Source organism: Tribolium castaneum, chromosome 9 (assembly GCF_031307605.1).
Source record: "Tribolium castaneum strain GA2 chromosome 9, icTriCast1.1, whole genome shotgun sequence".
Classification (NCBI taxonomy): domain Eukaryota; kingdom Metazoa; phylum Arthropoda; class Insecta; order Coleoptera; family Tenebrionidae; genus Tribolium; species Tribolium castaneum.
Genome location: NC_087402.1, coordinates 9,043,770 through 9,066,301, shown reverse-complemented (window position 1 = coordinate 9,066,301; position 22,532 = coordinate 9,043,770). Strand labels below are relative to the sequence as shown.

The following is a 22,532-nucleotide window of genomic DNA, read 5'->3' as shown; positions in this document are numbered from 1 at the left end:
AGTAATGACGAATAAATATATACGATTTGCAGATAAGTTTGCTAAATGACCCCCTAAGTAATTAACATTATCGGCCGCAATAAAATTCCAAAAGTGAGGCCACTGATTAACTTGCAAAATTTGGACAAACGTATTGATAACAATATTAGTTTATTGAGAACAATGTGGCAAACCACTTTAATTCTGATCCTGTCTACTCAAATATTTTGCTCCCAAGGCAAAAAGCATGCCTTCGTTGAAACCATACGCAAAGCAGCCGTTTCGCCAAAATGCCACCTTCAGTACAGACAACTCTTTAAGAATTTTAGTTTTGATCCAAACTCTGCAGCACTACAAAGTAAGCTCATTTCGAAAAAATCTCCTATCAAAGATTGTTTTATAGTGATTGACGCGACGGCAAAACTTCCGTCCGGAATATTGTCTTTAAATATTAACGCTTTAGGCGATTTCGACCAATGCATAAAAATTAGGGACGGGATTATGATGGGAAAATATTGCTTGGGACTTTTAGGAGTTCAAAACAATACAAAACTGGACAAAGTAATCAATTCAGGTGGAATTGTGGTTTGTTAAATAAGTATTTCAGCTGGTGGCGGATGGTCCAGTGGCTAATTTTTTCACTGGTAATGGGGTAGTGACCAAAATACCACTTTGGGCCCTTTGTTTACCAAACGGGTGTACTTCTGACGATGCTAACGTTGTCGGAAACGCGTTATTCAGTGCGATAATAAAATTTGAAGAGGTTGCTGTTAATTTTACTGAAACGTCTTGCCAAACAATCAATGAAGTTTATCCCGAACTGACCACTAACGCAATTGTCACAATTATTATTTTAGCGATTTTGGTTTGCATTGTCTTCGTAACGACTTTGTACGACCTTTATTGCACGTTTTGGAGTAAAAGTAATTCAAGAAAATGACATGATTATTATATTGTTTGTCAGGTTTTTGTCCACAGTTAGTCCAAGGCTTTTCTATCTACACGAATGGCCGAAAAATATTTAAAATTACTCCACCCACACTTGACCAAATGCCATGTCTAAACGGTCTCAGATGTATGAGTATGCTATGGGTGGTGTACCTCCATCATTATCAAATCCTAATGAATGATACACTAACAAATGCGAGACACATTGTTGAATGGTCCGACTCTCTAAGCAGCATGTTTGTAGCGAGTGCAAGTTTATCGGTAGACACGTTTCTTGTAATTAGCGGCGTGTTGATGTCTTATGGATTTATCAAATCGAAAACCCGAAATGTTCGTTTTAATTTAGTCTCCTATTATCTTCACAGATATTTAAGATTAACAGCACCACTTGTAGTGGTTGTACTTGTATTAAAAAATTTGTACAATTATCTAGGCAATGGGCCTAAAATGCCCACACTGTGTGAAATATTCCAAAAACCTTGCGAAAAGTATTGGTGGACGGCCCTCCTCCACGTACAAAACTATGTCAACGTTTCAGAAATGGTAACTACAAATCACGAATTGCTTAATTGTTGTCTTGAAGTGTCTTGAAGAGACCTGGTATCTCAGTATCGACTTCCAACTCTTTCTAATATCGCCAATAATATTTATCGCTTTGTGGAAATATCCTAAAGGGTGTGTTGCGACTTTGTGTGGCTGTATCATTGCCACGGTGGGAACATCTTTCTATACAGCATGGGAAAACCATTTAGTTGCACTCGTGTCAAATTTTTATGGGTAGTAATCATGGTTTTAAAATGTTTCAATGTATTTTTCAGTAATTTTAAGGACTATATGCACGAGTACTACTTCCTAACACATTTGAGAGCCGCTCCGTGGATGATTGGAGTAATTTTGGGCTACTATTTATTCAAAATCAAACAGAAGAGCACCCAAATCAAAATCAATAAAATTATTGTTTTTATCATGTGGGTGGTGTGTATTGGGGTGATGTTAGCTTGTATACTAGGAGGGCATAACACTCTTCGAAGTAAACAATACAACAGGTGGGGTAATTCTCTTCATATTGCATTAGTACGGCCGGTGTGGTCATTGGCTATTTCTTGGATTATTTTTGCCTGCACTGCTGACTATGGAGGTGAGTACAATAAACCACGAAAATTTTCATAAAAAAATTTAAGGCCCGATCAATTGGATTCTCTCGTTACCTGTGTATCAAGTTTTAAACAAATTCACATACTCGATGTATCTAGTACACGTGGTTGTGCTCAGTGTAGTTATTGGTAATAGAAAATATCCAGACCATTTTAGTCAACTCAACATGGTATAAAAATGAAATTTTATTACAAACGTTTGAATTGTTAATCTTTAGTTGTACGAGTACGCGGGTACAATTTGTTTTAGTGCCGTTTTTGCCATAATTTTGGTTTTTATGGCTGAATATCCAACGATAGCCATTGAAAAATGTTTGTTAGGTGACACCTAGCTCGTTAAAATATTCATATTTTATTATTATTTTTCAGAAAGTTTTGCAAAGAACAGGAAATTGTCAAAGGTCGAAACTAAAGTTGAAATAGATGTAAATGTGGAAAAACATTTTATTTTTAGAATAATTCATGCAATTTTTGTTACAGGGAAAATTGAATAACACCGTCTCGATATCATCCATTGAAAGACCAATTTTGTTTGTTTCCTAAATCCTAATTTCCCACGATATTGTAAAACAAATAAAGTGATAAAAACATTGTTTGTTTTTTATTTTGGTTAAGTTGACTAATGAACTAACACTATCGGCCGCATTAGAATTCCAAAACTGCTTAACTTGCAAAATTTGGACAAACGCATTGATAACAATATTAGTTTTTCGGAAACTATGTGGCCAACCACTTTAATTCTGATCCTGTCTACTCAAATATTTTGCTCCCAAGGCAAAAAGCATGCCTTCGTTGAAACCATACGCAAAGCAGACGTTTCGCCAAAATGCCACCTTCAGTACAGGGAACTCTTTAGGAATTTTAGTTTTGATTCAAATTCTGCAGCACTACAAAGTAAGTACATTAGCAAAAATTCTCATACAAAAAATTGTTTTATAGTGATTGACGCGACGGCAAAAGTTCCGTCCGGAATCCTTTACCTAAATCTTGAAGTTTTGGGTGATTTTGAGGAGTGTATAAACATTCGGACCCAAACGGCTAAAGCTGGGGTTATCCTGGGGAAATATTGCTTGGGACGTATCATAATTAAGAACGATACTGAAGCCATGAGTGTAATAATTTAATTAATAGTGCGTTTCTACTTAAAAATTTCAGCTTTTGGAAGCTGGACCAGAAGGAAGATTTTTTACTAGCAAAATGATAGTTGTCAAAGTACCGACTTGGGCTTTATGTCTCCCTAACAAATGCACAGCTGACGATGCTGGAATTATTGGAAACGCTCTTATAAACACGGATACTCTGATCGAAGATACAGGGATTGCAGTTGAATTTATGGAACCGTTGTGCCAAACTGTTAATGAAGCTTACCCAGACCTCACAACTAAAGCAATAATAACGATGTAAGTATTCTGCGTAAAATTTCAGGCCAAATATTATTTTGTAGAACGGTTTTGGTACTTCTGTTTGGTATAGTTTTCCTATCAACCATCTACGATCTTTATTGCATTTTCTATGGCAAAAGTAAGAGAGTAACGTGGTAGAGCTATTAGTTACAATTTATTTTGATCAGAGTCGTGTCCCAAGCTAATCGAAGGTTTTTCTATTTACACAAACGGCCAAAAGATTTTCCGAATGGTTGCGCCTACTGCTGACCACTTACCGTGTCTCAACGGTTTAAGATGTATCAGTATGTTGTGGGTTGTTTACTCGCACCAGTATCAGTTTGAAATAAACAATATCATTGCTCATTCCAAAGACATAATAGACTGGGCAAATAGCTTACAAAGTATGATTCTGGTTGGAGGATCTTACTCTGTTGATACTTTCCTAACAATAGGAGGTGTGCTAATGTCTTATGGATTTATGAAAGCAAAAACGAAAAAGATCCAATTTAACTTATTTTTCTACTATCTCCACAGATATTTACGGTAAGTATCAATAACACTACCTGTAGAAATTTACATTTAAACAATTCAAGATTAACTCTACCTCTTGCCGTGATTGTGTTAATTCAAACGAATCTTTACAAATACTTAGTCAGTGGGCCATCAGTGCCAATTGTGACTGAGATATTCCAAAAACATTGCGAAGATCACTGGTGGTCAGCCCTTCTCTATGTGCAAAATTACTTCCACGTTTCAAATATGGTAATACAATAATTTTTTAACGGCTAATTTATGACTCAAATAGTGCATTCCCCAAACTTGGTATCTCTGCATCGACATGCAACTCTACGCAATCTCGCCAATTATATTCTTCCTTTTGTGGAAACATCCAAAAGTTTGTATTACGCTCCTGTGTGGTATTAGTGTTGCGATTACAGCAGCAAGTTTTTACGTAGCCTGGCAAAACCAATTAACTGCGCTCCTATCAAATTTTTACGGGTATTGTTCTGCATTTAATGCAATTTTTTAATTGTGACTTTGTAGCAACTTTCGTGAATATTTGCACAAGTACTATTTCCTAACGCATTTGAGGGCCACGCCGTGGATAATTGGCATAATCCTGGGATATTATCTCTTCAAAATTAAACAGAATAACACTCAAATAAAAATGAGTAAAACAGTTGTTGGTCTTATGTGGGTTGTTTGCACGGCAATAATAAACGTTTGTGTGTTCGGAGGGCATAACACTCTTCAAAGCCCAGATTATGACAAGTGGGGTAATGCCCTCCATATAGCACTAGTACGACCAGTGTGGGCGCTTGCGATTTCTTGGATAATTTTTGCCTGCACTATCAATTACGGAGGTGAGGGCAATCAAACACCCAAATTTGGGTTTAACAAAATTTAAGGTCCCATCAATTGGATTCTCTCACTGCCCATTTACCAAGTAATTAATAGGTTTACTTATGGTATTTATCTAGGACATGTGATTTTTCTCAGTGTGTATGTTGGTAACAGAAAATATCCAGGCTACTTTAGTACTTTCAATATGGTAATTATTTTGGAAAAAAGTAATTATTTTTTAATGAGTCACTCTTTAAGTTATACGAATTTTGGGGTACTTTGTGCTTTGGGGTCGTATTTGCAGTTGTGCTTGTGTTCACAACAGAGTATCCAATCGCAGCATTGGAAAAATATCTATTAGGTAAAGTAAAAATTTGTGAATGAATAATGATGGGTCTGCTTTAGGTGGCTTTTGCGTAATACGTAAGTCTGCAAAGCTGCAAATAACACAACCACAGGAAAAGCACAAAAATTGATATCTTTTACTCAATAAAGTTATAAAAAATAAATTTTCTATTATTTTTCCCTTCCATGATTGAGCAATATTCAAAATGACCCACTTTAACAGCTGTTCTTGATAATATGGAAAACAAACACATAATTATTGTAAAATTAACATAGTGTAGGTCGTAGCTACTGTGTTATTGTTTAATTTTTTTTATTCGAATACGGTATGTTCCAAAATCGAAATCATATTTCCAGATTTTTTCAGCAAGGAAAGGTTAATGCACTATCACAATTGACAATAATAATTATTGATAAAATTATTATATAAAAATCCAAGTACTTGAAACCATGTAACGTAATGCATTTCAAGAACTGATGGAAATCTTACCTGATTAAAAATAACTTGTGAACATATGCAATTTTATTTTATTAAAATAAGTTACTAGGGGTTCGATTAAATCATAAATCAATATTTTTTATATACTTTTAAATCGTCGTATGTACGACTTGTTATCTTAATAGGGCATCATGTGATGATAAAAGTCTACTTAAACAATTCCGCTTTGATCTTAAAAATCAGTTAGCGATGGAAGTGACAAAATCTGGGAATCTGGAGGTAAATTTTGTGAATTGCAATTGAAAAATCCATTTCTACGGGTTTTCCGATAATCTGCTGCATCAGATAACGAGTTCGTTGACATTTGCAATCATACTCATCAAAACACACTTAAGATTTTTAGCATGGAATTACAAGGTCTTCAATACAACGTAAAAACATAATAATACCTATTAGAGATAATTAAAAAAGATAAATACCAAAAGCAATATCTAGGTATAAATATCCACATTCAGCACACTTCATGAGCAAAATGTGGCTTAGCGCGTCGATATTGTTTTTCTTGGTGCTGGGCGCACAGTGTCAGTCCTTCATTGAAATTTTGCAAAATTCGTCTTTGTTACTTACACCGAAATGTGAGCAACAACTTGGGGAATATTTGGCTAATTTGAGTCTAAATGAGACTTCATGGGCACTGCAAAGTGAGTCAACAATTTGATTAATTTAATGTTTCTTCGTTTTCAAATCCAGTGTTGGACGCTACGTCAAAAATACCATCAGGGATTCTCTCACTGAATTTTGGCGAAATGGGCGATTTTGACCAATGCATCAATGTCAAAACCACCACAAACACGGGTATTATCCTTGGTAAATACTGTTTGGGATTTATCTCAATTAACGAGAAAAATGACCAAAAACAGCTTGAAACTGGCTCTCTTGGAGACCTCGATGGCGTAAAAATAACACAAGTTATGCCCACATGGGCACTGTGTTTACCAAACGGGTGTTCTACGAATGACACTAATGCAATCGGTAACGCTTTATTCAGTTCAGTATTTGGCCAACAAATTGGAATCACTTTCACTGACTCTCTTTGCCAAACAATTAACGAAGTTAAACCCGATCTCACTTCTGGAGCGATTGTGACAATGTTTGTTTAAAGACTTATTAAGTGTTACTTGTAAAGATTTTGTTTTGTAGAGTTGTTCTAGTTTTGTTGGCCGCCATGGTCCTCGTATCAACAATCTGTGATATTTACTACGTATTTTATGGTCACAGTAAGTATGAATTAACAAGGACAACGAAAAAATCGAATTTTTAGGAACGTGTCCATTGATTTTAAAAGGCTTTTCGGCTTATAGCAACGGTCAAAAAATATTCAAAATGACTGCTTCCACCCCCGACCAACTTCCATGCCTGAATGGTTTAAAATTCATTAGCATGATGTGGGTTGTGGCAGGTCATCAGTATTCAATACCCATGAATGGTTCAATCACCAACACTAAACAGTTAATGGAATGGGCAAACTCGCTGTACAGCATGTTCCTGGTTAGTGGGACTTTATCAGTAGATACGTTCTTCACAATCGGTGGCACTTTAATGATGTACGGATTTATGAAAGCCAAGCACAAAAAAGTCCCTTTCAATTTATTTCTGTACTACCTCCATCGATACCTCAGGCAATCACGATTACAACAATCAAATTTTATTTAAAAAAATATTCGACAGGTTAACCGCCCCGTTTGCTTTGGTGGTACTAGTCAGCGCAACTCTTTTGAAGTACTTAGGGTCGGGGCCAAAGTGGCCCTTCCTTGAGCTATATTTCCAAAAAAATTGTCAAAATTACTGGTGGTCGGCCCTTCTCTACGTCCAAAACTACGTCAACGTATCGGAAATGGTAAAAACCTTGAGAAAAAAATTTGGAATAAAAAAATTGTAGTGTGTTGGGCAAACATGGTACCTCAACATTGACATGCAACTGTACGTTATTTCGCCACTGGTGTTTTTTGCGCTATGGAAATATCCGCGTATCTGTTTACCATTTCTCTTATTATGCGTTTTGGCATTGACGGGAGTAGGTTTTTACGAAGCGTGGGATAACGAACTGCCGGCGATTTTATCAAATTTTTATGGGTAAAACTGGTCTCAGTTACTCCAAATTTTCCAACCATAGTTTTAGCAATTCTAATGACTATCAAACCAAGTACTACCTCTTAACCCACACGAGATCGGGTCCATGGGTCATTGGTGTGGTCTTGGGCTATTTTATTTTCAAAATTAAACAAAACGAAATTTCTTTGAGACCCAACAAAGTTGTGGTTTTTGTTTCATGGGGTGTGTGTCTAGGGACGCTGCTTGCTTGCGTGTTAGGGGGGCATAGTACCCTCCGTGGGAAGGATTACGACAAGTGGGGTAATGCTATTCATATAGCACTAGTACGACCAATTTGGTCGCTTGCCATTTCGTGGATTATTTTAGCTTGTACTACCTGTCATGGAGGTGAGTCAACAATTTAAAAAATCGAGGTTTTAAACAAAATTTTAGGACCAATTAACTGGTTTCTTTCACTTCCGATTTATCAAGTACTTAACCGTTTCACATATAGCATATACCTAACTCACGTGACGTTATTATATGTGATAGCATATGGTAAAAAATGGCCGGATTATTTCGGTGATTTTAATATGGTAGGTACAGTCACGATCAAAAAGAAGGACACATTGCATAAACTAGCTGGACAGTTTAAAAACTAACCTGTTTGTTAAAATTTATGACCTAAAATTTATTAATCGGAATTTCGCTGTCTGGTCCGGTTGATAGGGGTGTCATTCTTTTTGATCGTGAGTGTACTTAAATTGTATTTAAAGTGTGATATTTGTTTTTTTTTCTAAGGCGTACGAATTTTGGGGGACTCTTTGGGTTAGTACCGGACTTTCCGTTCTATTGGTTTTGATGACTGAATCCCCGATAATAATAATAGAAAAACTCATATTTGGTACTTCATTTTGCGACAAAATAACAAAATAAATAACAACATTTGTTTTAGGGAACGTGGGTAAGAAAAAACAGCAAAAACAAGATTTAGAAAAAGGAATCGAGAATGCGGCGTTTGAAAAATAAAACAATTAGCCTACATTTTTATATTTAATGACCAGCAAATAAAAATTATAATTCATGCCTCAAAATAACAAAAATCAGGAATTTTAAACATTGCCTCTGGAAAAGTTTGGACGTTCTTCAAGACTTGGCCCATCTAGAAAATTCCAAAAGTTTTTGCAATAACATCAGCACGTGATTTTTACCGGTAATTGTCATGACTTGTGCTTGACGAATTAAGTCATCCATTTTTGTGGCACCCGAGTTATCAAAAACAAATTTATCGCCAATTAAAGCATTATTGTTCTCGCAGTACGAAATCATGCTCCTCCAGTAATTGTCGTGTTGCAAAATATTGGGGTTTCCGACGATAATTAACAAAGCTTTGGCCCGAGTTATGGCAACGTTGAAACGCTTAAAAATCGCAAATAATAAATTGAAAAATCTTATTCGTTCTAGTACCTTTGGATTGTTCAAAAACCCTAAGTGGAATTTAAGATCAAACTTGATCAGGTCCGACTTGGATCTGACAGTTGATATAATAATGATCAGTTTTTCTTGGCCCTGAAACTGTTCAACAGTCCCCACCATTAAACTTTCGCTATATTTTTTCTTCAAACAGGAGTGTCTTATTTTCTCGGCTTGTTTTTTGTACGGTGTTACGACCCCAATATGGTCTTCGTTGATCGAAATACCTTGCATTTTACAACCGATCAACTTATTCAAGTAATCCATAACGATTTGAACTTCTTGAATGTTGAAAAAACTGGGTGATGTTTTCTCACGTTGGTCTATTCCCACGACGCTGTGAAAAATCAACGGGAATTGACGATTGGGCAAATGCTCCCAGTTCAAGGCCGCATTTATCAAATTATCACCCGCCGATTCTAATTCATCGTCATAAAACAACTTATTCGGTTGGTCTATAATGACTTTATGGGACCGATAGTTCTTCACGAGTTTGGTCAAAGCGCTCGGATTGTACTTCTTTGAGTTAGCATTTTTTTGGTAACAAACACAGGTGTCCATCAAACGTTCCAACATGGAAGTGCCTTTGCAAGTTATTGGTTGATTTTTGAATAACTACTCACCGAAACCATATTCTTTGGCTAAAGTTGAGTGAATCACTGGCCCAAGTTGTCTGGGATCCCCCGCCAAAACAATTTGCCCCGAAAAAACTCCCTGTTTCGCCTGACTCGTCAAAATTCCAGCTATAGCCACCAAACTTTCAGTTTCGGTAGCTTGCCCACTTTCATCAATAAACACATAACTGAAATGGTCCCCCGGACAGCCCCCGTTGACTAATTTCGCAGCTGAAGTCAGTGTTGTGATCACAATTCGATACTTTGTAAATTGTTCGATCGTGGGCAAGGTGTAGTTACCTCCCGGAAAATTGATATACTTTTTGATTTCTTTGGGTATTAGGTGGTTAGGAAAACTGGGAGCAATGTATCGGAAGAGATCAGTGGCCGGAATTGTGTTAATCAAACGCTTGGTCACTTCATTCGCTGCGTTGTTTGAAGGAGTGCAAATCAAAATTTTCTCGTTGCCATTTTTATAAATTTGTTTCACCGATTCCACCACCGTCATGGTTTTACCGGTTCCAGGCGGTCCGAAAATTAAGTAAGGGGCGGGCATTGCTGTTTTTTGTAAAACAGCGCGCACTGCTTGCTGTTGGTGGGGGTTTCCCTCAATGTCCCGATTAAACCAAACAAGAGGAGCGCTAGAAATGGGCGAGTTGGGGATTTTGGAGGGAAACAGCAAATGGGCGACGTTATCAATGCGGCAAAAATCGACAGCCTGATGCTCGACCCTTATCGGGTAACGGTTGAAGGTAAAACTGACGTAGAATTTTTTCCCGTTTACGAAAATGTCGGTAGCAAAACGGTGGGAAAATTTTAATAAAACGCTTGATTCTTTAACTTTGTGCACGAATCCTTCAAACAGTGTTGTACTTTTCTTGTTCTCTCTGATATAAACAGCGTCGCCGAAAACAACAGACGGGCGATGCTCCGCAAGACCGGGGACCTAAACGATTATTAAATTCATTTGATGAGAAAAATTGAAAAGGACCTCAAGTTCAAACAAGCCGCCTGCAGCTTTCTTCAAAATCTGGTCCTCTCGGTCGTAATCCTTGATGTTTTTCACCATTTGGTGTTCTTCAAAATAGAGAAGCATGTCTAACATTTTCGTGTAATTTCGCGGTGTCAAGCAATTTTGTTTGTTATCAACATTGAGCAAACTCCTACAATAATTTATGTGGGTTTGGGCACAAAAATACGAATCTTACTTCAAATAAAGTAACTGTCCGCGCTGTGCAGAAGACATTCCGGGGAATTCTTTCAACCCCGCATTTAAACAAGCGATAATATCAAAAGGCAAACGATAATTATTTAAGGACACTTTGAGTTTTCTCTGCGGGAAAATATTTGGTCGTTCACCTTTGTCTATTTCCTGGACAAACTCCTCGAAAACGGGTTTAGTGGCGCGCTTGAAAGGTTCAACTGGATGCAAGTCATCAAAAAATTCGTCGTGTGTATGAAAGACCTTAGAAAGTGCATAATAAACAATGTTTGACTAAAGAGAACTCCTACCAATTCGATAGCGTACTGGTGAATTCCTCTGACAGTCTCGACAGTGAGTAAAATAGGAAAATACAACATATTCGTAACTGTTGTATTACGAATTAATAATTCCAGTTGTATCTTTTGGAGAGCTGGTAGGTCGTAAGGGCACGAGTGGTTAAAATTCACTTGTTCCACGTTGTCTTTGGTGCCAATCTTTGTAATTTTTACGGAGTTTTTGCTTGGGTTGTTTATTGTTAAGACGAACGTTTTTGAGACATTTTTACGGATGATTAAGTTGTTCAAGATTGGGGAACCGTCAACGGCAAACTCAAGCAGTACTTCTTTACGTTCTTTTACTACAAAAAACGACTATTACTTTAATTAATTAAAATCCGGTTAAGTGGAAAGAAGAATGCAGTGTTCATAATAAGTATGCAAATTAATGGAGACAACAAATACTATTATTATGCAATGTGCTGAATAATAGTTTTTAAAACTATTGAACGATGTTACGAATCAACCTTTATCCACTTTTTTATCTTATCAATTCACAATAATGGTGAAACAATAAATTACATACTCGGTGCCCCTATTTGTAAATTGAGGAAAATTTTTCTAAATGGTAGATTCAAAAAACTTACGAGCCTTTTTGAGCGAATCGGAAAAGGTGTGTTCCTTCTTATTAACGTGGTCCTCAAGTTTGTTCTGTTTATCAAATTTCACATTACACAGTTTGCATTCTTGTGGAGACAACAGAATTTCTTCAGGTTGTTGTTTGTTGAAAGAAAGATTTTGACTAACAACTGTTTTTTTCTTAACATTATTACTTTTCAGACGTGTGTCTAATCCGCAAAATAATTAATTATTTCGATAATTAACTGCAACTTACTTACCAATTTGTGCTTCTTTGTTTAACAATTTTAGCAATTTATTTTTGTTATAAAACATAACATCGAGATTTTTTTGCCAAACAAGCATATTGACGGTGAAATGAAATACGGTGCCAAATTTTATTTTATTTTCACCTTTGAATTTCTCATTGTAAAGCTTTTTAGCGTGTTCCTTCTCAATAGAAAAATTCTTATCAAGGTGATTGTTGTTGTAAAGGTACAAAGCAAATTTTTGGGCGGAAGCTAAACCTAATGAAAAAAAAATTAATTGCGAAGAAACAGTTTTTATCCTACCTTGGGAAAACATCTTTTTGGAGCGCTTGCCTAACAATTTTTTGGTCGAGTGTGAAGCCCCTAATATTGAGCTTCCCGAAACACCAATTTAATTTTTTTAAACCATCTTTATCACTGAATTACACTTAAAGTCGCTAAACTGAGATAAATAAAATCCACAGATAGGACCACAGAACAGTAAGGTTTCTTGCCTCAGCAAATTTAATGCGTGCGTAGTGGGGGTCCTGATTAGACTGATGATTTCCGATTCGGTAATTTGAAATTTGCCGCCAATATTAGCAATTTACGGACGTTTGCTTACATTTTAATTTGAATGATTTAACTGACACAAATTTAGATTTGTCATAAAATTTACAAAAAATATTCCGGTGTTTTGGCCCTTGAATCCGTCTCTGGAAATAGAATTCTGTAATTACAGGAAACTGTAGTAACATCTGCACATGACAGCTGTTTATTTACAAGATTTGAAATTAGAGACAATTTAATGTTTAAAATGGCATCAAAACCGACGAGTGATGTCGACCCGATCAAAAACGAGCGAAGCGGGAATGTCCGCGAAGTGGGGTCGCAAGCGATTTGGAGCCTATCCTCCTGCAAGCCAGGTAATGCGAAAAAGTGAGGTTAACTCCACTATTCCTTGACTCAAAATTCCAGGTTTTGGCGTTGATCAGCTGAGAGATGACCGTGACGACACGTACTGGCAATCAGACGGGCAATTGCCCCACTTAGTCAACGTCCAATTCCAAAGAAAAACAACAATTAGTGATATTTATATTTATACAGACTATAAGTTGGACGAAAGCTACACCCCCAGTCGTATTTCAATCAGGGTGGGTAGTCACTTCAACGACTTGCAAGAAATCGAAGTCGTGATGCTCACGGAACCCTCAGGGTGGGTGCACATACCCATCAAAGACATCAGGGATAAGCCCATCAGGGTCTTCATGATACAGATCGCTGTAACTAGTAACCATCAAAATGGGCGGGACACCCATATGAGACAAATCAAAATTTATAGTCCCATAGAAAACCAAGGCATCGCAATTGACAATTTCTTAAATTTTTCCACTGTAGAGTTTCAACAATATGCAACAATTAGGTAGTTCGAGAAATAAAACATTTTTAAGTTTTTTTGGCGCTTTTTATTTACCCTCTCCAAAACTTATCGCAACCTATCTGGAGAAGATAGCTATTTCTGGTTTGTGGTACGTCCTGCGTGTTAAAATGTGGTCCAAAATATTGCTGCTAATTGCAGGAATTAATTACGTGAAAAGTGATCTTCAAGTGCTCACAAGTAACTTTTTTGAAAATCTCCAAGCCGATCCTGCGTTATTAGGTATTTTACCAACTCAAAAAAAATTGTTAGAAGTAAAATTGTAGCTGATAATGACTTGAGCGGTGCATCTAAACAATTCATAGAGACACAAATTTCGAATTATGTGCAACTGATAACACACGGGGAAACAAACGCCAGTAAGAAAAAACGCAGTTTATTAGACGACTTTACAAAAAATATACAAGGTAAGTTTATTGCACAACCATTGAATGGGTTACATCCCAAAAAAAATGATTTACAAAACACTTTCTTTTTAATAACAACAACTAAAAAAAACTTATGCTACACTTCACCTATTAAAGAAATTTTTATAAAAAAAACAAATTTTTGGACGATTTAAATTTCCACAATTTTATAATTTTTTTTGTGGGTGTAACCCCCCTTAAGAGCTAGCCTTGGCCTCGACCCCAAAAATGTCCTTAAAAATATACCCACACTGATGATCCTCCAAAAACTTGAACAACTCCCCCATGTTCATATGGTTACACTTAACATTACAATTCTGAAAGACGCGTTCCTCAAAAGTTCGAAACTTCAAAAAACTCTCACTCGCCTCGTTACACTCCTCACTAATTTTGCAAAAAATCCGTTTCCAATTCATCGCTTTGATCGTCTGCCACCACTCAGTACAGTCACTTTTCGTTCCCTCCACACAGATAATCCCGGGTTTTCCGGGCATACAAAACCCGGTTATGTTCAAAGTATTCGCCAAATCGAGGATCTCGCGCCGTTTCGACTTACTGTAAATGTGGTGAGAGTAGATCCAGTATCGCACAAGTGACTCGTCTTTTTCGACGCGTTGCTCGTCCACTTCCTCCAAAACAATGTAACTCGAGGCGTTGTCCTGCAGCCAAGAGACGGCCGAGAAAATGCAAGGCATGCGGTCCAAGCTCGCGATGTACTCGGTCAAGTCCTTGTTAAGCGTCGCGTGTTGTTTTTTATTCAACTTGTGATTACGGACGAAGAGATCGGGCTCCACGTCGGGATACTCGTGCGAGAGGTTTATACAAAGTTCGAATTTTTGATTATCGATTGAAAGATTGAGCGTTAGATCCAAATATGCGGGCAAATCGCACGTCCGACCGTCAACGAACGCGTTAATGTCGGCCAGAACGTTCAAATCCTCGACTCGGAGCTCCCCCGGGTTGTACATCGACTGGAGAGCTTCCAGTTCAGACAACTGGCTTTCCAGATTCTCCCTGATTTTGCCCGGGTCCATTTCTGAAATCACACTTATTTGTAGGGACTTATCTCCTGTCTGGAATCGCACCATCAGCCACAATCCCGGTCCGATTTCCGCGCGATCTCACGCTATTTCAGCACAATTCGCAGTGGCATGCGGCGGCTTTAGAAAGCCCAGATGTTAGGGAAAGTGCCAATTATTTAGTAATTTTCAAATTTGAGAACGAAACTTTTAACGAAAGGGCCAGAGCTTCGGTCAGAAACGGCGTCAAACTTGCCACTGTCGCTTCAGGAAACGCTACTCTGATAGCTGTGGCCGAAAATGATACTTCCAGAGATAATTTGCACAATAAATCCGCGATTTATCAATTTGATAAGGGCGGCCTCAGCAAAATCCAGTCGATTGATATGCACTTTGCTACTGATATAGCCTTGTGGAAGATGCACGAGGAAGTCTACATGTCAATTGCAAATTCGTCCCAAATACCGGTTTACAAATGGCTAGGGAATCACTTTGATTTGGTACAAAACATTGCAAGTGAAGGCACTCGAACAATAACGCCGTTTCGGGTCAATCAAGCCAATTTTTTGGCTCTTGCAAATTTCAGGGACAATGAAGGGAATACTCGAGTCTATTCCGAAATTCACAAGTACGATTACCACTTGGACAAGTATGTTTTGTACCAAAGGATTCTCACAAGGGCTTGTAGCGACATCAAAGTCTTCACTTTGTCGCAAAGTGACCACAAAACGGATACGTTTTTAATTGTTGCCAACTCCCAGGACAAAGGTGTCAAAACAAAAATTGTTACGAATCGCAAACACTGGCTATTTTTTTAGACTCTGATGGTACCATAAATTACGCAACTGATTCCCTAATTTACAAATTCGTGGATAATTATTTCATCCCGTTCCAAACTTTTCGTCTGAATGGAATTGAGCAGTGGCTGCCAATACAGGTAGGTCAAAACGCCGAAAATTAGATTAATCACAAAAAATTAGGGTGATAACGACGAGTTTGCGCTAATTGCAACTTCGCGCTTCGAGGGCCTTAAATATTTCCAATACGATGGCTGGTCTTTCAAAGAGACTCCTCAAAAGACGGTAGATTTGCTCAAAAAAGCCGGAATAAAATCGATTCGTTTCGCCAAATTTAACAATAGTTATGCTTTGGTCGTTTCGAGTAAAAACAACAAGGGCAAAACGGCCAACATTTTTCGGTTGGAATTTACGCATCACAACGTCGTAAACGAAATTTATGCCGATTTGGGCACTTGGTGCGACAGTGGGTTGGAAAAAATTGGAGGTATGGTCATTTTTGACGAGGTTTTGGGCGACGCCAAAAGGGCTGATATCGACGAAGACGACGAAACCGCAGAGGTAAGTACTGTGTTAAAATTTCGCAAACTTATTCAAAAATTAGATGGAAAAGCTCAACTCGCGAATTGACTCACTATTGGATCAACTGAACGTGTTTGATAAACCTGGAGAAATCATCAGTGCTGAAGAAATTGTCTTCAATAATTCGACTTTAATCCACAATCTGGTCACTGATAAGATTAATGATTTTGAAACTAATAAATTACTGGAAAATGCGCTCGATATCGAGCAAGGATTTGATTTGGGTGAAGTTAGTTTCGTGTCAGTGATCACCGATGAGTCTCTTAAGGCAAGTGCGATTAATACGAGAGATCCCCAAACCCTGATTCACACTTCTGACAACTTAAATTTAACAAATTTCAAAGTGCGAGGTAGTTTATCAGCCCCTAAAGGGATCAAAATCGAAGGGAAACTTAACAACATGTCGATAAACCACCAAAGTTTGTTGCTAAAATCCGGTGATCAAAATTTTTCGCAACCGTTAACTTTGCAAGAAGCTCAAATTAATAAAATGACTGCAAAGTCACTAAACGGTCAAGATTTGTCTAATTTGCGAGCGCCAACCCAGAAACCACTCATCGAGCATTTTGAAACACTAAAAGTAAAAAATTTAACGATTGGTGGTTACATAAATAACGTAGATGTCCCCACTTTGGACAAATACGCACTGAAAAAATCTGGTAACCAACAAGTGACGTCCGAGTTTATTTTCGATGAGCTTCGAGGGAAGAATTTGGAGGTTTTTAACGAAATGTCCGGAAAAAAAATATCAGATTTGATAGCAACAGATGCGGGCAATTATTTAATCAATAATGAAGTCATTTTTAAAAATGATCTTCACGTGAATGACTTCCAAGTCTCGAAGTCTTTAGACGGAATTAAAGTGATTGATGGCCAGCTTGACATCCTTCTGAAGGACAGTCCAGACGAACAAGAAATAACCGGCGCCAAAACCTTCGACGACGTTAACATCTACCACGCTATCAATTTCCAAGGGCATGTCAAAAGCAAAAATTTGGAAAAAATGAATCCTCTGATCACAATTGAAGATGATTTGGCCCTTACGGGACCAAAAACAATCAAAGGGCATGTGCAAATCGAAAATTTGCTTGGTGTGAAGGACATTGTGACCGAAGACGGCATGTATTCACTAACTTGGCTCGAAGCCGATGGTCTTAAACTGACAAGTAAAGAAGTGAAGCCGCATTTACACTTTGTGCAACAGATCAATGTTGACGAAATTTTCGTTGATACTTTAAACGGGAAAAATCCACACAATTTTGTCGTGACTGGAACTGAAGAACCCCAAATTATCCAAGGTTTGAAAACGTTCCTCGGGGACGTCCGTGTTACAGGAAGCACAAATGCGAACAAAATCAACAATGTTGAAACCGAAGAGTTGGAAAATAAGGTGTTGCGGATCGACGGCGATCAGCAAATTGAAGGAAAACACCACATCATACATGTCATAACTGATCAGTAAGAAGCCGTTGGTCTAGTCTTGTTTTTGCTAATTTTGTTGTTGCAGGATTTTGAGTAATGAAACTGTATTTAATAACGATTTCAATGAAACAAGTTCCGAAAATGTTGTCATAACCAGAGAGTTACTAGAAGTGGACAAAATCAAGGCTCGGTCAATTCTAGTCAAGGGACTAGTTAATGATTTAAATTTTACTCAAATTGTCAACGATACGGTTAGAAAAGACTCGAATGGCTTCATTGGTGGTCACAAAAATTTCAATAAACTCACCATCAACAACTTGCACGCTGAAACCGGTATTACGCTTGACAGTCTTGAAATCGACAAACTCACAATTGATAAACCCCTAAATCTCACAAACCTTAAAGTTAAAAACATTCATTTCGAAAATGAGTTCAATGGCATCGACCGGAAAATTTTTGGGAACGACACAGACAATACAATTTCACAAAACTTGACTTTGGGCACTGTTGTTGTTTTCGGAACCGTCCAAATTGCCTCAAATAAAATAAATGGGGTCGAAATCGAACATTTGGTTGAAAACTCAGTCAAGTTGGACGAACCATTCGAGTTTGATTCTGCTACATTTGGTAATTATGTCGTTTCGAGTTAATTTCTCCCAACCACAGTTTTGTAGAATCTGGAGTTGTTTCAAAAAGTCGGGTAAGTCTCAACGGCCACGTTGAAAATTTTGATTTCGAAAATGCCGTGCTGCCAAGTTCTGACCAAGAAGTGTTAATTTTGGGCGAAAAAATCTTCAGAAATAATGTCACAATTAATGGAAGTCTTGTGGTGGATGGATACCTGAACGGAATCAATGTAACGCAATTTTGTGAATTTACTATGGGAGGAAACGAAGGCACGAATTTAACTATTGAGGGTATTTATCCGGTTTTAGTCTCCTTTTTGTTAACTGTTTTTTCAGGGAATGCTTATTTTGCCACTGGACCAAATCTTGGAAAAATAAACAACGTGGAGGTAAACGAAATCAGAAACAAAGCTTGGTTTAGAGACAGAGACGTTAATTTGACCGGTTCTGTGCACTTCGAGGACGTAATTTTCGAAAATGATGTTCACGTTAGCGTAAGTCCGAGTCTCTAAATTATTCCAAATCAATTAAATCTTCAGGGATACGTCGAAAACATCAGCTTGAATCACCTCTACGAAAACTACTTCAGCAAATCGAAAGATCAAAACATTACGGCCACTTTCAATTTCGAAAACGACTTAGTTTTTGAAAATAATGTAACGGTTCCGGAAATATCCCTCAGTGGGCGAGTAAATGATATTGATTTGGGCCAATTTGTTAAAACAGCTTTACTAAATGATTATGACCAAATTTTCGAATCGGTTGTCTTCCTGGAAGATTGCACCATCGACAGTAACTAATTACTAAACCCTTATTTTTTTGTTGGTAACATTTTAAGTTTTTTTTAATATCTGAACCCTAGATTATAAACATTATTTTAAAACACGTTTCCCATAGTAACGTTTTCACTATTTTAAAACACGCTTCCCATGGCATTAAAATGTTACAACAAAAAAAAATCAATAACATTTATGCGAAAACGGTTAAGGTTATCGGGTGTCTAGGTATGCTACTCGCTTACGCTCGTTGCATAACGACAGCCCTCGAACTTTAAGCTTGGTTTTTCGCACTCGTATTATTAATAACTGTACTTTGTTATTTTCAGATTTAAGTGGTGACTTTCTCGTCAATAATTTAGACCTAGAAATCGACGTCATGAGATACGATAAGGACAATATGGTTACTGGTGTAAAAATTTTCGAAAATCTGGACGTAGATTACTTGAAACTGGAAAAAAATATTAAAATCCAGGACGTTGACGTTCTAGACTGGTTCAAAAATTCGGTTCTTAAAACCACTAGTTTCAATATCACGGCGGATAAAATTTTCAAGAATGCGAAATTCGTAAACGGTTTCCAGTAATAATTTTACACTGATTCACTTCCAAATTAATTCAATCCAATTAGGGTTTCAGGGAAGTTGAATGGACACACGTTTGATTCAAAGAATATTATGGTAACAGACATACCGCAGGAAATAACCGGGAAAAAAATCATTCATTCGACTCGACTAAGCCCAGTTGTGTTCAAAAGCATCAAATTGAAGGGCTTATTAAACGATGTTGATCTTTCCAATCTTATCAACGACCAAGCGTATAAAAATCAAGACAATGTCTTTAAAACCAAACTCAATTTTGACAACAACATAACTGCAAATAATTTGGTTATTAGAAAAACTTATCAAGGGATAAACATGACTGAGCTGATCATGAACGTCACCAATTTAGGAGTTTTGAACAATTTACTCAAACAGTATAACACGCTTTTAGACATGACTTACAAACTCGAAAATTCGGTCAAAGGTAACACAATCGTTGAAAAGTTTTAATCTAATTTTTCGCTTAGCTCAAGCTTATTTTGTGCATCATTACAAAACCGTCCAAATCATCCCTCTGGTAACAGACAGCAAGGTGATATTTTGCTCAGATAACGTTCTCCGGGTTGGTTCTTTGGTGACAGATGAGGACGGGCTCAGAATGGATTTGTATGGATGGCATCCCGAAAAACAATTCGCAAACGAAGGCGCGTTCAAAATGTATTATTTATCATAATTTTTTAATATTTTTGCAGGAATTATAAAATTCACTGAACCTCTAACGTACGTAGACCAGGTTTTTTCGGGTCGCTACATTTACATGGAAAGACCGAACGGTATTTTTAGTTGTTTGTGTCACAAACATTATTTTCAAAATTTTAGGGACCGCAAGTTTCACTCTAATGTCACGCCCTGTGCTTCAAAACACTTGGACCATCCTGACAAACCTCACGCGATCCACTACCTCCTTCGTGTTATCTTACACAGGCACAAACTGCACTCTATTTATTTACAGTAATTGTGCCCCAAAAATATTCTGCGAGATTGAGGGCAGTATCGAACTCTTGCAAACACTGGAAGCATCAATCGGGCTTGAGGCAAGTAAAAATCGTGAAATTTCGATTTTGTGATGAAAAATTTAGGGATCGTCGATAAGCATCGACGGAACTTTATTCCTGGCCATTATCACCGAACCCAGGGACGGTTTATTAGAGTCTGAGATCGACCTTTGGCGCCTAAATAACAACACCGGCTACTTCGAAATCCACCAAACAGTGTTCGAAGCCCAACCGCGGAGTGTTGCCACAGCTTCGTACAATGGTTTTCACTATCTGGCTGTCGCTTGTGGTCATTTACAAAACGCGATTTATTCCGGAAGGGTCGAGATTAGAAAATTCGACGAGTCGTCGCTTCAGTTCGTCCCTTGGCAAAGTCTGGAGCTCGACGCTCCGATTCAAGTCGAATTTTCGGTTCTACCATCAAATGAATTAATTTTGTACGTTGTGACGGACAATCCGACCCAACCCTTGCTTGTTTACCGGTACGAGGGTATCGCCGGGTTCAAATTAGCGCTCGCGGGCTCAACTCTACCCAAAATATTATACATGAACCTGTTTATGGGTGGAGACAACCAACACTTTATTATAGCGCAGAGTTATGACGAAATCAACGTTATACAAGCGATATTCAAAGGCGAAAAGGGTGATGAAATTAGAAAGGGAGTTTAATAATAACGTATTGTTTTGGCGTTTTTGTTATTTTATTTTGTTGTGTGATACGTGAATGTGATATTAATAAAAAATATTAAATGGTTCGAACTAGTTTTTTCCACTTATGAGTGTCTACGAGATTTTTTCGAGATAACCTCTGAACTAATCAATGATTATTTGAAACGATACGCAAGTCATGGTGTTTCTTGCTGGATTAGTTAATTTGTTTAGTTTAATTTTAATTTACCTTTTGTGGTCGACAATTGGGTTGTTTCTGTCACAAACATGTGCTTTTGACGTTGACACTGACACTTCTTGTTTATGAAAATAAAAAATAAACGCACGCATGCGCGTCAATTACTGTTGTATATTTGGTTGCCTACTACTGATCAAATTTTGTACAGTTTGCTCCAAAGTAAACGACAATAATTTCAGAAGTAAAAATCAATGGGTCGTCAAATTAGATTATGGGATAATTTGAACGTGTAGAAGGCGTCCGGCGGCCACGTGCCGTGCAAAGTCGCCTGTCGAGGCACGTGGCTTTGGATGAGATCATATCTGTTCATTTCGGCCCTATTGAAATCAAACCTCCAAGTGGATAATGATTGTAATGGGCGGATGCGAGTGTCATTCAATACTGAACAAACAACTTAAATTTATTTTTCGTTGCGAACGAGAGTATAAATTTTTGAAGGGGTGTTTCTGCTGAAATTAGAACCATGATTGTAGAATGCATTAAGAAACTAAGAAGAAGAGTTTCAAGCCTAGAATTTAATTAGAATGTAAAAGCGAATTAGACGGTTAATGCGGCTGTTCATGGCTCTTAATAAGATAAGAAGCAATTTGAGACTATAATAGCGTTAATATCTGAAGCCTCATTTCATAAACATCGATTAAAGGGTTGGAAGGTAGGGCCGACAAAACTGTTCGTTTTAAGGGTACGGCCAGTAAAAGCTCTGCGAAATCGAACCGAGCTTCCGCATTAAGCGATTAAGCCCTGTTTTTGATTTCTGCGCTAGACCTTTAACATAACATTAGGTGAAAAAACGCGAAAGACGGGAATCCGGCGAAGCAGCAACAAAACACATAATTCATTTAATG

At 37.6% G+C, this 22,532-nt stretch overlaps 7 protein-coding genes across 8 annotated transcripts; 5 read left to right on the top strand and 2 right to left on the bottom strand.

Annotated features, from left to right (window-relative positions):
• The first annotated feature begins 208 nt into the window (after positions 1–208).
• LOC100142206 (nose resistant to fluoxetine protein 6-like) lies at positions 209–5,316 on the top strand. Its single transcript, XM_008194264.3, has 11 exons — positions 209–337; positions 3,021–3,193; positions 3,237–3,481; positions 3,526–3,602; positions 3,652–4,009; positions 4,060–4,228; positions 4,272–4,465; positions 4,511–4,830; positions 4,876–5,018; positions 5,069–5,171; positions 5,216–5,316. Coding segments are annotated over exons 1-11 (1,854 nt in total). The 5' UTR covers positions 209–336; the 3' UTR covers positions 5,287–5,316.
• Positions 365–2,672, top strand: LOC135265244 (nose resistant to fluoxetine protein 6-like). The gene is made up of 9 exons (XM_064359003.1): positions 365–540; positions 587–902; positions 944–1,470; positions 1,511–1,704; positions 1,746–2,065; positions 2,109–2,251; positions 2,300–2,402; positions 2,451–2,506; positions 2,562–2,672. The coding sequence occupies exons 1-9, from the start codon at positions 481–483 to the stop codon at positions 2,622–2,624; spliced, it is 1,782 nt and encodes a 593-aa protein (XP_064215073.1). The 5' UTR covers positions 365–480; the 3' UTR covers positions 2,625–2,672.
• A 777-nt stretch (positions 5,317–6,093) lies between the features above and the next one.
• Positions 6,094–8,788, top strand: LOC663983 (nose resistant to fluoxetine protein 6). The gene is made up of 10 exons (XM_008194463.3): positions 6,094–6,295; positions 6,345–6,744; positions 6,795–6,871; positions 6,916–7,273; positions 7,323–7,491; positions 7,534–7,727; positions 7,774–8,093; positions 8,139–8,281; positions 8,487–8,589; positions 8,641–8,788. Exons 1-10 carry the CDS (start codon positions 6,118–6,120, stop codon positions 8,712–8,714), a joined length of 2,016 nt encoding a protein of 671 aa, XP_008192685.3. The 5' UTR covers positions 6,094–6,117; the 3' UTR covers positions 8,715–8,788.
• Positions 8,725–12,773, bottom strand: LOC663971 (putative helicase mov-10-B.1). The gene is made up of 10 exons (XM_001815252.4): positions 12,442–12,773; positions 12,151–12,396; positions 11,899–12,099; positions 11,285–11,613; positions 10,981–11,237; positions 10,764–10,935; positions 9,782–10,718; positions 9,153–9,742; positions 8,897–9,104; positions 8,725–8,847 (listed from the first exon to the last, which is right to left on the bottom strand). Exons 1-10 carry the CDS (start codon positions 12,452–12,454, stop codon positions 8,798–8,800), a joined length of 3,003 nt encoding a protein of 1,000 aa, XP_001815304.3. The 5' UTR covers positions 12,455–12,773; the 3' UTR covers positions 8,725–8,797.
• A 73-nt stretch (positions 12,774–12,846) lies between these two features.
• On the top strand, positions 12,847–13,572 carry APC10 (Anaphase Promoting Complex subunit 10). Its single transcript, XM_969985.4, has 2 exons — positions 12,847–13,043; positions 13,096–13,572. The coding sequence occupies exons 1-2, from the start codon at positions 12,926–12,928 to the stop codon at positions 13,542–13,544; spliced, it is 567 nt and encodes a 188-aa protein (XP_975078.2). The 5' UTR covers positions 12,847–12,925; the 3' UTR covers positions 13,545–13,572.
• Positions 13,573–13,622: 50 nt separating this feature from the next.
• On the top strand, positions 13,623–21,535 carry clos (closca). 2 transcript variants are annotated; one of them, XM_064358629.1, is made up of 16 exons: positions 13,623–13,777; positions 13,822–13,962; positions 15,021–15,749; positions 15,800–15,918; positions 15,962–16,339; positions 16,392–17,818; positions 17,868–18,409; positions 18,457–18,699; positions 18,745–18,902; positions 18,948–19,200; positions 19,514–19,766; positions 19,815–20,209; positions 20,253–20,429; positions 20,478–20,558; positions 20,605–20,819; positions 20,865–21,535. In XM_064358629.1, the coding sequence occupies exons 1-16, from the start codon at positions 13,666–13,668 to the stop codon at positions 21,447–21,449; spliced, it is 5,808 nt and encodes a 1,935-aa protein (XP_064214699.1). In that variant the 5' UTR covers positions 13,623–13,665; the 3' UTR covers positions 21,450–21,535. The 2 variants fall into 2 exon arrangements, with proteins under 2 accessions (XP_064214699.1, XP_015834885.2); XM_015979399.2 differs by having other exon boundaries at positions 16,383–17,818.
• On the bottom strand, positions 13,916–21,811 carry LOC663945 (uncharacterized protein). Its single transcript, XM_969972.3, has 2 exons — positions 21,679–21,811; positions 13,916–14,998 (listed from the first exon to the last, which is right to left on the bottom strand). The coding sequence occupies exons 1-2, from the start codon at positions 21,716–21,718 to the stop codon at positions 14,160–14,162; spliced, it is 879 nt and encodes a 292-aa protein (XP_975065.3). The 5' UTR covers positions 21,719–21,811; the 3' UTR covers positions 13,916–14,159.
• Between the last annotated feature and the right edge of the window lie 721 nt (positions 21,812–22,532).

Bases quoted from the DNA above. Each gene is read 5' to 3' on its own strand.
- LOC135265244 (XM_064359003.1), top strand. From the start codon at position 481: ATGATGGGAAAATATTGCTTGGGACTTTTAGGAGTTCAAAACAATACA. The intron at 541-586 runs GTAATCAATTCA...TAAGTATTTCAG, and splicing joins ACAATACAAAACTGGACAAA to CTGGTGGCGGATGGTCCAGT. The intron at 2,403-2,450 runs GTGACACCTAGC...ATTATTTTTCAG, and splicing joins CATTGAAAAATGTTTGTTAG to AAAGTTTTGCAAAGAACAGG.
- LOC663971 (XM_001815252.4), bottom strand. The intron at 11,614-11,898 runs GTAAGTTTTTTG...CGTTTTTTGTAG, and splicing joins CGATTCGCTCAAAAAGGCTC to TAAAAGAACGTAAAGAAGTA. The intron at 10,719-10,763 runs GTCCTTTTCAAT...ATAATCGTTTAG, and splicing joins GCGGCTTGTTTGAACTTGAG to GTCCCCGGTCTTGCGGAGCA.
- clos (XM_015979399.2), top strand. From the start codon at position 13,666: ATGTGGTCCAAAATATTGCTGCTAATTGCAGGAATTAATTACGTGAAA. The intron at 15,750-15,799 runs GTGTCAAAACAA...CTATTTTTTTAG, and splicing joins TGCCAACTCCCAGGACAAAG to ACTCTGATGGTACCATAAAT. The intron at 20,210-20,252 runs GTAACACAATCG...TTTTTCGCTTAG, and splicing joins ACTCGAAAATTCGGTCAAAG to CTCAAGCTTATTTTGTGCAT.
- LOC100142206 (XM_008194264.3), top strand. The intron at 3,482-3,525 runs GTAAGTATTCTG...ATTATTTTGTAG, and splicing joins ACTAAAGCAATAATAACGAT to AACGGTTTTGGTACTTCTGT. The intron at 5,019-5,068 runs GTAATTATTTTG...TCACTCTTTAAG, and splicing joins ACTTTAGTACTTTCAATATG to TTATACGAATTTTGGGGTAC.
- LOC663945 (XM_969972.3), bottom strand. From the start codon at position 21,718: ATGTTTGTGACAGAAACAACCCAATTGTCGACCACAAAAG. The intron at 14,999-21,678 runs GTAAATTAAAAT...GTGTGATTTCAG, and splicing joins CCAATTGTCGACCACAAAAG to AAATGGACCCGGGCAAAATC.
- LOC663983 (XM_008194463.3), top strand. From the start codon at position 6,118: ATGAGCAAAATGTGGCTTAGCGCGTCGATATTGTTTTTCTTGGTGCTG. The intron at 6,296-6,344 runs GTGAGTCAACAA...TTTCAAATCCAG, and splicing joins GACTTCATGGGCACTGCAAA to TGTTGGACGCTACGTCAAAA. The intron at 8,282-8,486 runs GTAGGTACAGTC...TTTTTTTCTAAG, and splicing joins ATTTCGGTGATTTTAATATG to GCGTACGAATTTTGGGGGAC.
- APC10 (XM_969985.4), top strand. From the start codon at position 12,926: ATGTTTAAAATGGCATCAAAACCGACGAGTGATGTCGACCCGATCAAA. The intron at 13,044-13,095 runs GTAATGCGAAAA...TCAAAATTCCAG, and splicing joins CCTATCCTCCTGCAAGCCAG to GTTTTGGCGTTGATCAGCTG.